We start from the raw sequence: 17,951 nt of genomic DNA, 5'->3' as shown, positions 1-17,951 counted from the left end.
CATGATTTCTCTATATAAACATTAGTCAAGTGGCACTTGGGGAAATTGTCCCGTCGAGGACTTTGCTTCTGCTCTGATTCCATATGACTGAGGAGAAGAATTCAGCAGAATGTCAGATTGCAGCATATGAGCTTTGGGAGTTGTCTTTTTTTAAAACACACCCTAAGGTTAAAAAGCTAAGTAGTTTAAAGCCACTCTCCCTTTCCTTGAGGTATCCTGTCCCCACCTTTCCCATCAGGCCACAGTGGATTGTGTGATAGGGGTTTAGTGTTTTGAGTGTACCTTCTGCATTCTGGTTTCTCCTCAGCCTACTGAGAGTGAGAGCAACTTCTCTTGGAGTCTTCTCTCCACCATAGGTCTAGAGTCTGTAACCATACTTACCTGAGTCCAGAGTATCTGTCCTATCACTCCCCCAACTCACTTTGTGCCAGTACGTATTTGAAGAGAAAGTCAAGGAACTGAATCTATTGAGATTGCTTAGAAGACAGTATAGGCATAACTATGAGTGGCTGGTTGCATGTGTGTTTGAGGGAGACAAACATTATGTCTGAAAAACACTTTTTATCATTTAAGCTATATGCATAGGCTAGGAAATTAAAGATGAAAAAGCAAAACCTGGGATTAGATATTAAAATATCATAAAGCCACATATAGGGCTTGCTAGATGAATGTCATATGGTGATAACCATTGGATTAGATTGAGCACCTTCTATGTATGTACTGAGCATTTTTCCAGGTGTTGGCATCAGTGGGTAGGAAGGCGGATGAGGTCCTTGGTCCGTTGCAGTCTGAAGAATAAAGTGGAATTCGGGGGGTGATGGAGGTGGGGCAGTATAGTGAACAGGAGCCTGTTTAAGGAAGGTGGAGCCAGTAATTCCTTTTAAAGGGCTCAGAATTGAAGAAAGTGGCCTCTGATATGAACTGAGTTCTGCATTAACCTTTTCTGGATAATTATCGCCTATATCTTTGCTGGAGTGAGGGGTTTGACTGCTTCTCAAATACACGCCTCTAGTTCCTTCTCTACAGTCACTGCTCCTCATTCCAAAGGTGCTGGTGGTTTCTAAGTCTTTTGAGGGCCCTGCACATACATTGGAGTAGTTTTGTTTTACCCCCTGAAAATACAGGGCTTTGCTTTCTTTGATACCACACATGTTCATCTGATTTCCAGTGTCCAAAATTATGTTTCACTCTCCTCTTTGTCTTTGCCAACTTCTTTTTAAAAATCTCCTTATTGTAGTTTTAAAGAGAGAATAAGACTAAAGTGTATTCTATTTGCTGTTATGTTCCAGAATCCTTGCTCACAGCATGTTTTAAATTAGATTGAACACTGCTTATGGGCAGACTGATGTGGAAGTTACCCTTTTGTGAGCTAATGTATCTTCTCTTTTTGAATATGTCTGTTTTAGTATAGTTATGGAAGAAAACGATGACTAGTGTCAAAATATATGTAGCATGTCATTCTTAAAAATGTAAGGCTTTTACTTTATATCTGAGGTTTTTCTCCTAGCATTTCTGGAAAGCAAGAACTATGCTGATTCCTACAAAATAATGTACTTGCTGATATAATCTCTACAGTGAATAACATTTCCTTGAATACCAATTTTCTTGCAAGCAGCAATGATCTTGATGCTTGCCCTTATCAAATATACTTTTAAATCATTAAAGATAAGGCCTAATGTATGTTGTTTGGTACACAGGAGATCTTAGATCTTGTATCTATCTCCTCAAAATAAAACCACACATTAGAATTCTTTAGCCTTATCATTTGCTGTTACTGTTACTAAATCTAGTTCATCTTCCATTATTTAATTAAAACAGGCATCTTTCATATGAACTACAAACATCTGGATAATTTAGATATTTTCTCTAAATGCCTCTCTTCCTATCCACACAAGAAAAGAAGGGATGGTGGGAGTGGGGGGAGGAGAGAAGGGAGGAGTATTGAATCAAATTAAATTGCTAATATTTTATCATTTTTAAAACTGCAAGAATTGCAATTTTCTCTTTGGATTTCCCTAGATTTTTAGGTGTACCTTTGTTTCATTACTTTGAAGGAAGGGACTTTATTCATTTTTAGTCTCCCAACTCATAATTTGTAGGTAGCTAATGATTGAATGATTATTAATTGGATCTTTTGTTTTGAGGCCTTAACACATTAAGATAGAGAAAAGGACTTTGGTCCCTTTCAAAGAATTTCTTTTTCCCTAATCATATACCACCAAAAACTCCATAGATTTTTAAAAAATATATTTTATTGATTTTTTTTACAGAGAGGAAGGGAAAGGGAAAGAGAGCTAGAAACACCGATGAGAGAGAAACATTGATCAGCTGCCTCCTGCACTCCCCCTATTGGGGATGTACCCGCAACCAAGGTACATGCCCTTGACCAGAATCGAACCTGGGGCCCTTCAGTCCACAGGCCGATGCTCTATCCACTGAGCAGCCAAACTGGTTTTGGCTCCATAGATTTAAAAAACAAAACAAAACATATTAATATTGTTTCTTACATAAAATTAAGCCAAAGCAAATAAGGTAAGCTAATTTTCTGAATTGGCTTCAGTTTCTGATCTTGTAAGTTGATTATTTGATTTTCCACTGTGTCACATTTACTAGGAAAAAAGTTTTTTAAAATGGCTAATATTTTTCACAAAAAGCAATATTCCGTTCCTTTAATAAATCTTTGATAGTCTTAAAAACTCTTAGATGCCATCGGGTTAACCATTTATTTATTTTTTGTTTTTCAACTGAGCCTGAAGAATTATGGACATTTTCTATTATTAGATACTTTCATCCTCCTTTATTATTTATCCTTAATATATGTGATGCACACAAATTTTACATCATGTTGTATTTTTTTTAATGTTAGTCACTACTCTATCACAGATTGATTTTATTATCTACTAATGGAGTAGAAATCTGCCAAAAAGCAAGAAAAAAATGTCTGTGCAAGGCATTAAATCATTATAGCAAGTATTAGTGATTATATTTTATACTTCATATTCAGATACTTCAAATTGTTCCATCATACTTGTGTTGGTAATTTGACTTATATTATTGTCTAAACATTCTGTGAAGTTGAAAATATTTCTGGTGATTTCCAGTCTCATATTTTTCTTAAGTCCATGAATCTTTGATTTCTTACCCAGGGAAAGGAAAGAGTGAAATGGGCCCTAGCCGGTTTGGCTCAGTGGATAGAGCGTAGGCCTGTGGACTGAAGGGTCCCAGGTTCAATTCTGGTCAAGGGCATATGCTCAGGTTTCAGGCCTAGAAGGGGGCATGCAGGAGGCAGCCAGTCAATGGTTCTCTCTCATCATTGATGTTTCTATCTCTCTTCCTTACTCTCTGAAATCAATAAAAATATATATTTTAAAAAATGGGTGGTCTAAAGGTGATACTTTCAGACCTTATGATGAGCTGGTTGAGGGTGGGAGCTAAAGAAACAGAGGCTGGAAACAGCAGAGCTGTACGATGTGTCAGTCAGAGGACCACAACTTGTTCATTTGCCTTTATGTTTTAAACCAGAAGGTCAGTGTATTTGTAAACAATGATTCCTACCTCGCATATATAATAAATATGGGTTATCACTTGCAGTGGTTTCAAAATTGCTTTATTACTGTCCCAGAAATAAATAATATAAATACACCAAATCATCCTTTCTGTAAGTGATGTGCTTTAATGCTCTTTCTTCTTCATTAAAAAAACAACAACAACAACAACAGCTGGTTACAACAGTAAATTAAATTCTTGGCACATCAGTCAGTCTGGGTCAAGTTGAAGAACACTGTCCTGTTGGACAGAGTCCCTGGATACCACCTATGATTGTTATGCGCCTGATCACCAAAGCCACCCTATATAATGAAAAGTCTTATACAGGAGGGATGACGTAAGGTCTAATCAGAGCAGACATTACCCAGCTGAGCTAAAGAAAATCACCCAGTCTGACCTGGAAATGTAATATACATGTATATGTATGTGTAATATACATTCATATGTAGAATATATCTTTCTATTCTACATTGTTTTTGCAATTAACAAACTGTATATATACAGCAACATAAAATTTGTCATAAGGTAGAAGGAATATTAACAAAGACATTAGTAGCTATTTCATTTATTAAATACTGGAGGCCTGATGCATGAAAAATTGTGCAAGAGTAGGCCTTCCATCCCCCAGCTGCAGGCACGGTTTCCCTCCAGCACCTAGGAATCAGGCTGCCGGGACCCGGGCTTCCCTCCTCTGGCCACCGGCAGGCACCTGAGGCCTGGGTGGGATTCCCTGGGCTGGCTTCCCCCCTGCCCTGGCTTTGTCAGTCTGAATGACATCCAGAAGACATCCAGTCTACTGTAATCAGCGTATTACCCTTTTATAATTATAGATTTACTCTGTGTTAAGGACTTAACCTTTTTTGCATTTGATCCTCACAAGTGTCCAGTAAAGACATGTATATTACTTTTTAACAAATGAGAGAAATATGCCTTAATGAAATTACATAAAATTGCCCAAAATAATATAACTAGTAAGCATTCAAATGATGTCTGGCACACACCTTCTGCTCTTCATCGCTACCTGTGATGTCCAGTGTGAACTCTTGAGGCAGATGGTCCTGAATTGTGTTACTGCCACCACCTCATTATATGGCTTTGAGTCTCTGTTTTCTCCCTGTGAGATTTTTAAAAAGGACAAGCCTGGCTGGTATTGCTCAGTGGTTTGAGCATGGTCCTGTGAACCAGGAGATCACGGTTCGATTCCTGGTCAGGGCACATGCCCTGGTTGCAAGCTGGGTCCCCAGTGTGGGGCATGCAGGAGGCAGGTGATCAAGGATTTTCTCTCACCATTGATGTTTCTATCTCTCTCTCCTTCTTCCTTCCTCTCTCTGAAATCAATAAAAACATATTTTTTTAAAAAATAGCAACAAAAACAGCAACAATCATGTACCTCATAGAGCCATATTGAAGAGTAAGGAAAGAATTTAGTAAGTAATTAGTAAAGCTGCCTAATAATACCGAAAATTAAAAATCGAGACCACAGGACTTGAAAATACTGTGAAGTCATTCATCTCATCAACAGCTAGACCAAAGTAGAAGTGCTCTTCAAAGTATCGCCTGTTAGGGGATCAAACATGTCTTTCTTTTTTGTCCATCTGTGGGATAAGGATCATATATTGTCACTTACATGTTACAGTATAAAGTTTTAATTGACCAGTTTTCATAGATTTGTCTGATCCATTGAAAACACCCATTCCTTGGTTCCTAAATCCTGGAATATCTTTAGGTTGAAGGCAGCTATTTCTGTTCTCTGTTTTGGGCATCTGTTTGCTCAAAAGGCATTGGAGTGGACTGCAATGGCTTTCAGAGAATTCTCAGAGCTCTATTTCATTTCAGCTTATCCTTTCACCTCTTAATAAGCCTTAATAAAATCACAGCTCGTTTTCAATAGAAATTTCCCATTTGAAGTTTATTAATTTATTCATTCCCATTAGAATTTCAATTACAGTGTATACCATTGCTCCTGACACAACAAGGAAATGACACTATTTTCATAATGACAGAAATCTTTGTAGACCTGCAAGAAAGCCAACTTGTACTAAAGATCCTTAAAGTAGGTAATTACATTTTTCAATAGGTCGAATCTTAGGGCATTTGAAAATACAGAACCCTAGAGCATTCTTTTTTATTGCTTCTTTTAAAAAAAACAATGTGATTTTTACAGAGTATCCTTCCTTTTCAGAACAACTCTTGGAATTTATGCACCAGTTGCCTGCTTTTGCCAATATGACGATGTCAGTGAGACGGGAACTCTGTGCTGTGATGGTATTTGCAGTGGTGGAAAGAGCTGGGACCATAGTGTTAAATGATGGTGAAGAGGTTAGTAAATATTTCTTCCACTTAGAAAGTTTCTGTTTGAGGTTCTGTCAATACAGAAAATGAACTTTTTCCCCCTTAAAAAACCAATAAAGAAGTTTGAGTAAGTCAAGAGTTACGATATGCTCATTATGATGTCAAAGTAGTCCAAATCCATTGTTTTATTTTCAGTTATTTACAATATTTCAAATGATACTGATAAAGATATTGTTATGTGTTAACTTTACAGATGTTGCAACTTAAATGTTTATAATATGCCTTTTTTTCAGAAGAAATTAATGTTCTTATTCAAGCAGTGGTGATCACTTTTTCTTATTTACGGCATGTGTTTTGGGGAACAAAAGAAATTTTCCCCTTGTGTTTTTAATGTATTTTTATTTATTTCAGAGAGGGAGGGAGGAAGGAGGGAGAGAGAGAGAGAGAGAGAGAGAGAGAGAGAGAGAGAGAGAGAGAGAGAGAGAGAGAGAGAGAGAGATAAACATCAGTGATGAGAAAGAATCATTGATTGACTGAACACCTACTGGGTATTGAGCCTGCAACTTGGGCATGTGCCTTTGACTAGAATGGAACCTGGGACCTTTCAGGCCACATTCAGACACTCTATCCACTGAGCCAAACTGGCTAGGACCCCTTATGTCTTTTTAGAGAATAATATGCAAAGTTATATTGAGGGAGCAGAATGACATACACCCTTTGCTAGATATAAAAAATATGTACTACATACATGGTATGCTTTGTTCCTTGTTCTGTGAATTTAGTAAACTTTAGTAAACTGTTAACTTTAGTAAACTGTTAACTTTACTTATTTGTTCCATCTTTAGAATGAAAAGTCAGATAAATCATGTGTAGGGAGTATTCTGTCTTTTACAACTACATGATCATAATGTTATTTTCTGTTTTGTACTTATTTTTTGAATTAGCTGGATTCCTGGTCAGTGATTCTCAATGGTTCTGTAGAAGTGACTTACCCAGATGGCAAAGCAGAAATACTATGTATGGGAAATAGTTTTGGTGTCTCTCCCACCATGGACAAAGAATATATGAAAGGAGTAATGAGAACAAAGGTGGATGACTGCCAGGTATAAAATATCATTTTTTTAAGTTTATTTTATGCTTAATAAAGAACATATATCTGTAGTTGTGGTAAGACTTTTATGCCTAAATAAATAGGTCAGCTTTTAGATTTATTAGTAAGATTTTAAAGTAGAGCTGATAATTATAGTGCTTTTAGTGTTATCCTGCCCCAGGAAATTAAAAATAAATCTTATTAAAGTTATTTGAACTACAAAAAACTAAGTGTTCTAGAAATATGTTCTCTTAAACAGAGTGTTCTGTACAGATGGTATTTTAAGTTTTTCCATTAATAATTGATAATCTATGCATTTCATCAAAATATATGGGAGTAAAACTCACATTCTAAAAATAAATTGTATAAGTAGATTAATAAAGATGATCTGGTACAGTTATACAGTGTTTTTATTTAATATAAACAAGATACGAAATTAGTTTTAGAAGTCATGAAAATTAATCTTAGTGAGATTTGGTAAAAAGACTTGCCAGTAAAAATTAATTGCTGACATAAGGAAAATACTTAATAGCTAACCTGTCAATGCTGAGACTATGTTACTATTCATTATTTAAAAACATTTAATTAAAGACTAGAGAAAATATTGAGACCAAATGTGAAAATTAATTTGATTAATATAAATTGTGATGTCATGTACCCAAGAGAAAATAATACTGTGACATAAACTGCCATTGGCCTTTTAGAAGCAAAATCTTGTTTGGGTTTTTATTTTATATCATAATGCCAAGATCATCATGCATACTTTTATGTTTCAACAGCTGTCTGAAAGTATAAACCTCACCAAAACAATTCACAAATTGAATTTGTTATACCAGTTAAAATTCTGTTTTACCTGAATTTCTCACTAGATTTGTAAACTTCTTAAAGCAAAAATAACTCTAATAAAAATGTAGATAAATGTTTCCATCTTAAATTTATTTTTAGATATCAGCTCTATATGGCCATATTAGAAATTCAGTTTGGGATTTTTCTTTTTTTATGGCATTTTAGTTTGCTGAAGAAATGCCCAAACTAGAAGCAATATTCTCTCTCACTTTCCTGCATGTGAATGAGGAAGCTTGAAGCTCTGTTGTCACTGGCATGCATCGTAGAGTCATGAGGAATTTGCTTTAGATTGAAGTCCAAACTTTAGATAGAGAAACCAAAAGAGCCTGAGTCCTTAATAATATACACTGAGTGGCCAGATTATTGTAATCTCTGAACAATTAATAATCTGGACACTCAGTGTGTGTGTGTGTGGGGGGGGGGGTGTATTAGAGGCCCAGTGTATGAATCCCTGCATGGATGGGGTCCAGCCAGCCTGGCCCAGGGGAGGGAACAATGGGCTGTTGGCCAGCCTGGCTGCTGGTCAAACTCCTGGTCGAGGGGACAATTTGCATATTAGCCTTTTATTATATAGGATATACACTGAGTGGCCAGATGATTATGCGTTCAGAGATCATAATAACCTGGCCACTCCGTGTATTTGGTTCATTGAGTCAGCCAGTGCTAAGCCCACCCTTAGCTTTGGGTTTAATGCAGATGTGAATCCTTATGTGGAAGTTTGAATCACATATTCTGATAGTTGCAGACAAAAGCATATGGAATAAACTGGAGAATGTCATTTATATCTCTAAAGGAAAAAATGCCCAAACTGTCTGTCTAGACATTGAGAATTTAAAATCAAACTTATTTTAATTTTCTTAAATTCTTAGTCATGAAGATTCATTTTAGTACATTTCTCTTCAAAATACATTTTTTTCTCTGCCTACTTAGTCATTTTAACTCAGGAATATATTTCTTTGTTAGGAGATGAATGAGAAAATGCTAGAATTATGCTCTCTAAAACTAAGTATAAGAAAGAACACGGTTATTTGGAGATGGTGGAAACAATTTTCCTTCCCTGTAAAAGTTTTAAAAAATAAAAATATTTTTGAGACCAAAGGTTAAGCACCATATATGGGGTTAGTGTAATGGAAATGGGTTTTTTTTAAGGAATTTTAAAAAATGAATTAAGCTATGTATAATTACTTACAAGGAGAGCCTATGTCTTTTGAATTTTAACTTTTGATTCTAAAGTCTTAATAGAAAAATTAGTGATATCATCTAACTCAGTAGAAGAAATAGTTTTGTATTATGCTATTTCTCAAATGTGAACTGTTCCTCCAACTTCTTTAAAAAAAAAAAAAAGAAAATATAGAAAAGTATATTAAAAATTGAAAGTCAATTATAATTTGCATTGCTTACAAATAATTAACATTTTGTTATATTTCCTTCTAAGATTTTGATATGCATATACAATTTTTCTAAATCGGTGAGCATGTAATTATGGGACTTTGGGTAAATTAGTAGCCGATGCTACAGTTGTGTCTTCATCTGTACAACGGGGACAATCATAGTGCCTTCTTTATGGGATGGTTTGGAGGAAAATTGAAGAAGCCTTGTAAGGTTACTGCAAAATGCTGAGAAGGAGGGTACCATTATAAATATTACAATATTTGGTTTTTCACCTTAAAATATTTAATGTAGTATCATAAACATAAAGCCAGAACTCTAAATGTCCTATGAAAATAGGATTTTGGATGGCTTTCATATTTTATCTTACGTATGCTATAATTCAACCATCCCCCCCCCCCCTTTTTTTTTTTTTCATTTTTTCACATTAAAAGAGGAAAAGAAATGTTCATGTTTTTTTATCCCAACATGATTTCTTAAATAAGAATAAATCATTCAAAATTCAGGTGCAACTTTGGCCTTGGTTAATTTGTGTTATAAGTGATTTCTATAATTTGTTCTTAACTTTCCTTAAAACCGCAAAGAAATGTAAGTAAGTATGAGCCCTAAGCCCTGACATCCTGACATATGTGTGTGTGTGTGTTTGTGTGTGTGTGTGTGTGTGTGTGTGTGTGTGTGTGTGTGATGCAGGAGTAATGGCTTGGTGTGTATTGTTAACTTTTTCTTTAAGAGCAGGGATCACCCTTAATGCCTGTTATAAGGAATAACGATTTGAGCTTAGCAAGTATATGGCTTGTTTTGTGACCTTTTTTTTTTTTTTTTAAATAGACTTTCTAAAATGATTTATCAATATAATTAGCAAATTTTTAATATCTATTCCACATATCCATGTATGGAATTTCAACGTCTTTCTATTGAAACCATCTTTATTTTAAAATCTTGCTTTTAAGATTTTTTTCAAACTTTTAAAACCCACTAAATGGTGATTATGTTTTTATGTCTATCCTCTTTAAGATTACACTCCCCTCCACTAATGCTTTTTTAATTGTCAAAGAAGAAGCATGAGAAAGGACTCCTAATGTTATCATCTGATTTTTAAAATTGTTGGTGTTTTTAATATAAACTGCACATAAATATTCTAAAAAATGAAACTTTTCTTGGGCAAGGAAGAACTACATTAGAAAGTAGAGAATTCTGATTAAGGTTCATTACTGCACTCATTAGAAAGTATGGGAAAGACATATAAAAATGTCAGTTAAATAATTAAAACACTGAGTTATTAGTACTGCTGTCTCTTGCAAGCACTTAATCATTAACATGTGACTTATATTTTATTCTAGTTTGTCTGCATAGCCCAGCAAGATTATTGCCGTATTCTCAACCAAGTAGAGAAGAACATGCAAAAAGTGGAGGAAGAAGGAGAAATTGTTATGGTGAAAGAACACCGAGAACTTGATCGAACTGGAACAAGAAAGGGACACATCGTCATCAAGGTAAGACAAATATGGTTCTATTTTATTGGCAGTTATCAGGTGTGACAACTTTAGATTCCTCCACCCGATTTTTAGGCATACTAGTTTTTCTTAAAAGTTATCACTTGTGAAAAGTCTTTATATTTCCTGATGAACAGCAGTTTTGTTAATTCTATATGTCACTACCCAGTTTGCCTTATAGTGAAGATTTGAGTATCTCAGGGTACTGTACAGATGCTGTTTCTGCAGAATAGTGATTAAATCTTCTGTTTGTTACAGGGCACCTCAGAAAGATTAACAATGCATTTGGTGGAAGAGCATTCGGTGGTGGATCCAACATTCATAGAAGACTTCCTATTGACCTACAGGACTTTTCTTTCTAGCCCAATGGAAGTGGGCAAAAAGTTATTGGAGTGGTTTAATGACCCGAGCCTCAGGGATAAGGTTGGAAAATATATTCTAGTTTGACTTTTAAGTATGAAATATTCGTATATAAACTTTAGTATATTTGTCATGCCAATTACGTTCAAATCATTTTAATGGAATAAGAGTGTACTTTTTATGCGAAAGTGATACAAATGTTAGTTCTTGTTATGGGTTGCTAGGTTCAGTCCTAGAAATTACCTTTTGTTTTATTCAAATGTTAGTAAATTATTGACAAATGTTTAAGTTTCAGTTCTTTTAGCACAACCCCCAAACATCTGGGTTTCATAGGAATCTGTATCATCTAGTAGAGGGTCAGTGTACACCAGATAAAAGAAAAGTTACAGTTTTTAAATTGGCACCATAGCAGCATTGTAGGACAACCATTGCTGGCTGGTCGGTCTCAGTAATGTAGTTCTAAACAGCCCTTCTTCAGCATCTCTTTGTGAGCTGTGTCAAGGCTAGATTGGATGGTAAACTACATACTCTCATGAAGTTTGAAAGTTAATCATAGTCTGTACTTTCCATGTGCGGTCTGATTTACATGAGACAGACTTGGGAGAGGCAGGGTGGGAAAATCCAGAACAGGAGAAAAGCCCAAGCTCTAGTGCTGGTCCTGCTACTCACTAGCTGTGTGGCCTTAGGGAATCATCGGGACAGAACTGCTGTTCAGTTCATATTCTGAGAGCCACAGGCCTAGATCTCAGCCAGGCTCTTCAGTTGTAAAAGCTTGATTTGAGTAGTATTGCCTCTGTCATTTACCTTATATGCCATCTCACCCTCCTGACACTCATTTATTTACTTGTAAAATGAATAATCAACATCCATTTGGGACTGTTGTGAAAATGAATAATAGAAAATAAAGTTCTTCATGTAGTGCCTTGCTCAGAGCCAGCACATCCTAAAGATTGCTTGCTGTTGGTGGTAGTTTTCACTTTATGATTTATGAATCTCGTTTTTCTAATGTGCAATATGGCTAGTGGACTTTCAATTTGGCTTCTCAGCTACAAAACTATAATTTTATTAGAAAGTCAAGAATCATATGTTTCCTACATTTGAAAAATTGGGCAGTAGTTATGGTAAATGACATAAAATTAATGTAAATATCAAGATTTGACCCATGAGTGATTAGGTTTATACTATAATTTATCACAGTATATTAACAATAAATAATATTTTAAACTATGGTTAAAATGAGCTATATATCATCATCTCTTTTTCTTTACTGGTAGAATAGCGTGCTTAATTTTTTCATTTTAAGAGGTTAATATTTGAAAACAATTCTATAGAAAATTTATTTGATCTTTTATTCAAATTTAGAAATTAAACTCATATAAGAGAAAACAAGTGGTTTTACATTTAAAGTTTGCAATTTACTTCATTTAGTAAAATGTTAATGAGAATTTACTTTATGCCAAGCATTGTTATAACTATTAAGGATGCCCTTAGAACATAGCATAAAGTTGTACTCATGGAACAATCTAGTGTCAATATTCAGAGTATAAATTTTAGAAGGTCATTTCCTTATTAATAAAATCATTGCTGAGGCTTTTTATACTTAGTTTATTGTCTTATTTGTTATTACTATGTTGTTTAAATGTTTAATTTGAAATCACTTTAATTGCAAATTTTTAGTGCTGAATTTTTAGAAAACCTATTGAAAACAATTAATTTTTCAGGTTACACGGGTAGTATTATTGTGGGTAAATAATCACTTCAATGACTTTGAAGGAGATCCTGCAATGACTCGATTTCTAGAAGAATTTGAAAATAATCTGGAAAGAGAGGTAATAGTTGTGATTATTTTTAAAACCACTGGTTTTAAGTTCATTTTATTCAGCCTGTCTTTGAAACCACTTTCTGAACTCTTACAGAAAATGGGTGGACATCTAAGGCTGTTAAATATTGCATGTGCAGCTAAAGCAAAAAGGAGATTGATGACATTAACAAAACCGTCCCGAGAAGCTCCTTTGCCTTTTATCTTACTTGGAGGCTCAGAGAAGGGATTTGGGATCTTTGTGGACAGTGTCGATTCGGGTAGCAAAGCAACTGAAGCTGGCTTGAAACGAGGGGATCAGGTATGCTATTTCTAAATCCAGATTTCAAGGGTGAATATTGGTGTCTTTTTTTCTTCGGTTTATTGGAATATTGATAATTAATTTTATAATTTTATGTTTAGATACTAGAAGTAAATGGTCAAAACTTTGAAAATATTCAGCTGTCAAAAGCCATGGAAATTCTTAGAAATAACACACATTTATCTATCACTGTGAAAACCAATTTATTTGGTAAGTATTTTCACATATTTTCATTTTTCTCCTTTTGATCTTTATAAACTTAATCACAAAATTAAGTTTATATGTTATATTTTAAACATTAGGCTTCATTCCCTGATAGGGGGCATGCAGGAGGCAAGTAATCAATGTTGCTCCCACACATAGATATTTCTCTCTCTTTCCCTCTCCCTTCCTCTCTCTCTAAAAATTAATTTTAAAAATCTTAAAAAAAATAAAATAAAAAAGCTGCTTTATCTTAACTTATCCTGAGTGGAAATGATAGGAAACATTATAAAGCAGATTCCTGTTGTTATTCATTCATTGGAGAAGAGTTTTCCTATAAGATTACAGTTTTGATAGCTGAAGTCTATACTACTCATCTATTTCCAAGTTCTACAGTTGCCTTTGAATTGCTCCAATTTCTTATAATGGGTGTTCTGTGGTGTTTATTTCCATTTTAGTATTTAAAGAACTTCTGACAAGATTGTCAGAAGAGAAAAGAAATGGTGCCCCTCACCTTCCTAAAATTGGAGACATCAAAAAGGCCAGTCGCTACTCCATTCCAGATCTTGCTGTAGATGTGGAACAGGTGATAGGACTTGAAAAGGTAAATAAGAAAAGTAAAGCCAATACTGTTGGAGGAAGGAACAAGCTAAAGAAGATACTCGACAAGACTCGGATCAGTATCTTGCCACAGAAACCATATAAGTAAGTGTCTGTGTAAATTTTGTGTCCATTATTTTTTGTTATAATAATGTGCAATGATAATGATGAAATTAATATTTGCACGAGTCTAAAAAAGACTTTAAGCTTTGACATTTGAGCTATCTTAGAAGAAATCTTGAACAATCAAGTTTGTTTTAATAACGTTTTTGCCATTTACTTGCCCATCCCAATCTTCATTAGAGAGAGCTATAGCACTTCCTCATTTGAACTATTTTTTTTTTATTTCTCATTTAGTCTTTAAAAATATAATGTTGCATTTGCTCCCATATCCTCTATAATTGGGAAATGGGTTGTTTGGGGTTTTTTTGCTACCATTTCTTTGTTTCTGAGTGTCTTCTCTACCATCAGCATCTGCTCTTTGCCAACCAAGTCTTTGCTTCTTCCCATTGCTACTATTCATCCTTGGCATTCTCTTCTTTCCTTTCTTTTCTGTTTGCAGTTACCTAACCATTGCCAGTATATCACCAACCAAACACAGAATCCTTTTCTTCTTCCCAATGTTCTCTACAGTCAGAATGTCAGGTATATCTTGAATTTCTCAAATCTCTTCTTGGCTGTTTATTCATGCCAGGAGCTCAGACTAGACAAAGTAATTGTTTTCACTTTTTTTTTTTTTTTTTTTTTTTTTTAGCTTTGCTTGTTTGCTTGGTTATATCTTCATTTTAGCTTCTCAGTCTAAGGATGTTTTATATAACTGTTACCATCAGTCAAAAAGTTTTTAATGTTAAATAACATTGGTGCACCAAATTTATTTATTATATATTCCTCAAACTACAGTGGTGTAAGAGATAACTTAAAAACATGTTCTTTTCTTTCACTTATAATTAGAGGAGCAGTAGTTACAGAGATTTAGGACTATATCAAGCATTTCTATTTTTAAATTCCATTTCAGTTTAAAAATTTTATCCACAGATTAAAGATATGGTCCAGAATATACTTTTGATGGGTTGAGTGTCAAGCTTGTATTGTCCCCATTGAATTATGATGATTGATGTTTTTGTATCAGCTACAAAAGAGTTCTGTAATAGAGTCTTAAGGATAAGCAATGAGTAAGATGGTTTTATATATAGATTTGAGAGAGTATTTATATTGAGTAAGTTTCCAAGTGGCCATGGATTAGGTCTGCGTTACAGAAAACAGAAGTCGATTTTGAAAGTGACCCTTCTTGATTAAGCACAGAAAGGCATGCATATAAAGACTAAAAGTATTAATGTTCTGTGAAACATTCAAACCTTCACATTGTTAGTAGAATTATTGGCAGCACAATAATAATAAAAGGCCTCAGAGTAATCTTTGACCGTGAGTTAAATATGAACCTGAAAAAAAAAGTCAGCATGACCCTGGCAAGTATTAATAGAAATGTGACATGTAAGAACTGGGATGCAATCCATTCACAGTATAGAATGTTAACAAGGTACACAGTATGAAAATACTATGTATAATTTTGTTCTCTGTGAACTTAGAAAGGTACTCAAAAGCTAGAGAAGGGGAAAGAAAGACAATAATGAGAGGTATTGAATTTAGGAACACTGAGGAAGCATCTTGGTTTGCAGTTTTTAAAAAAGTATGAATCATTTATGTATTTTATTATGTAAAAATTATTTGCTATAATTTATATTGCAATGCAGTAGAAAGAAATAATCATATTTTTAAAAAAGACTCAGTTAAATTAGGATCTGTATATTGGTCTGATAGTCTTGATTTAATACAGGTTACTACTAAAACTTTTCTCTCTTAGAAATCAGCATGTGTTTGTAAAGATTTTTGTTTTTGTTTTTTATAATGACACTAAACTAATCAATTAGAGAAATCTAGATATGCCATTTTGTTTTGTTTCCCCCCCCCAAAAAAAAAAATTATAAATATTATGGAAACTAAGATGCTGAATGATGGTGGACTTCCAAGGATAGGCATGGGAGAGATGTGAATAGAGGGGAAAGGAAGGGATGAGGCAAGGGGATTGTAGGATTCAGAACTCTTTGTCAGGAAAGTAGAGAGATACTGATGAACCCAGAGAAAAGAGGGAGTAAGTCAATAGTCTAAAATCAACTAAGGCCAAAAACCAATATCAGTAACAGTGACAGAGTTGGAATGGTTGAACAATTAGAAGATGTGTTCAAAGACGTTTCCGAATTGTCTTGAATATAAAGTAGTTTTCAATCCTGGAGCATCCCCATGTCTGTGGATAATAAAGATACAGGCAAGAGGAGAGAGTTAGATCATATAAGGTGTTAAAATGCAAAAGGAAACATTTCTCAAGAGGGCATCTCTTCTGGGTGTGCCTGGAGTATACTAATATTTACAGCCATTTGTGCCAGGGGTGGCCCAGTCAGCTATATCTTTGGCCTGAGCCATAGTAGTTATCTCAGCTCATGTATTACATCTAATATTTTTTGGCAGTAAAAATTGGTTTGTGTGGTTGAATATTAAAACTTGACTAACAATGTAAAAGTTCAAATGTTTCACAGAACATTAACACTTTTAGTCTTTATATGCATGCCTCTATGTGCTTAATAAATAGAACTTTTGGCATGGATTTGCCTATAAATTTGAAAGAACTTACACTAAAATTATCTTTAATTTTTTTTCAACAGAAAGCTCTTGCCCTTGCTTATTTACCTTTATAATCTTTATTTTACCAAGGGAGATAGAGGGAGGGAGGGAAGAGAAAAAGGGAGGAAGGGAGCGGGGAGAGAGAGAGAGAGAGAGAGAGAGAGAGAGAGAGAGAATGCTAGTTGGTATTATGGTCAAGCTCTAATGTCTGAAAACCTAACTGATGCTAAATGCCTTAATTTTATTTATGACATTCCAACCTTAGTATAATTTTATTTTTTCTTCTTCAAGGCATTTATAGAAACTGCATAGAGCTCTAACCATTTGCTTGTGATCTAGTTGTTTTTTGTGTGTGCATGCATATTGTTGTATTTTGATGTTTTAAAAACAGTTGACTCTTCAGATCTAGAAATAATCTTTATTATTAAATCATGTTTCAAGTCTCTGTTTGTAAAGTTGTCCACAGTAGCAGGTATTTTATAAATGGAAATGAATTCAAAGCTACTCAAAAGCAGTATTTCTCTGGGAACTTAAATGTGTAACTAGAAAATTTGAGTAGAGAAAAGTGAGTCACTGGATTTTCATTGCCTCTTCTCTGATGCCAAGAAATGTCACTCTGCACCAGTGCTTTCTTATGCTCTGTGTGATTAAGAAATAATGTCTGTGTCAGGGTTCATTTACATTTGACTCCGTAGTGATCTCATTTCTCTGAAACACTGAAGAATGAAATTGGGACAGTTTGGATTTTTCCCCCTCTATTCATTTCACTCAGTTTCTTCAGTTCTTAAAGATCAGATTTTAAAACAATTTATCATTCTGATGTGGAAGCCATCAGCTGAGTGAGAACTAAGTTTGTTTTTTATATGTTTTTTAATGTGTTTTGAAAAAGGTCTGTTTCCATCCTGACCCGTGTGGCTCAGTTGGTTGAGCATCATCCCTTGCACCAAAAGGTTGCCACAGGTTTGGGTCTCTGTCAAGGCACAAGCCTGGGTTGTGGGTTTAATCCCAGGTCAGTGTGCATGTGGGAGGTAACCAATCAATGTTTTTCTCACACAGAGATATTTCTCTCTTCCCACCCTCTTCTTTCCTCTCCCTTGAAAACCAATAAAAAACATTTAAAATAATAATAATAAAAAGTCTGTTTCCATCAGAAACCAGAGATTCTCTTTTCTTGAAGGTATTTCTGTACTGAGAAACTACTATTTGTTATGATTTGTCTTATTTAAAAGACAGGTTTCGGAGAAACACACTGTACACTTAAGAAACAGCAAAACAAATGGAGTTGGATACAGTCTCAAGCAGTAGTTACTTTTGCACTTCTCAACCAAAGTCATCTAT

General features: G+C 34.6%; 1 protein-coding gene across 12 annotated transcripts in view; it reads left to right on the top strand.

Moving 5' to 3' along the window:
- Positions 1-17,951, top strand: part of RAPGEF2 (Rap guanine nucleotide exchange factor 2) — a 229,467-nt gene that overhangs the window by 189,998 nt on the left and 21,518 nt on the right. For all 12 annotated transcript variants that reach the window (XM_084884153.1, XM_084884156.1, XM_084884149.1 and 9 more), the window contains 8 exons: positions 5,729-5,865; positions 6,783-6,941; positions 10,504-10,656; positions 10,915-11,079; positions 12,738-12,845; positions 12,933-13,136; positions 13,238-13,346; positions 13,796-14,042. In XM_084884153.1, the coding sequence (XP_084740279.1) occupies positions 5,729-5,865; positions 6,783-6,941; positions 10,504-10,656; positions 10,915-11,079; positions 12,738-12,845; positions 12,933-13,136; positions 13,238-13,346; positions 13,796-14,042 (1,282 nt within the window). The remainder of the gene's footprint in view (positions 1-5,728; positions 5,866-6,782; positions 6,942-10,503; positions 10,657-10,914; positions 11,080-12,737; positions 12,846-12,932; positions 13,137-13,237; positions 13,347-13,795; positions 14,043-17,951) is intronic.

The sequence above is a fragment of the Pipistrellus hanaki genome (genome assembly GCF_964339955.1).
Source record: "Pipistrellus hanaki genome assembly, chromosome: 5".
Classification (NCBI taxonomy): domain Eukaryota; kingdom Metazoa; phylum Chordata; class Mammalia; order Chiroptera; family Vespertilionidae; genus Pipistrellus; species Pipistrellus hanaki.
Note: the sequence above shows the minus strand (reverse complement) of the source record. Positions and strands in the feature narration are given on the sequence as shown.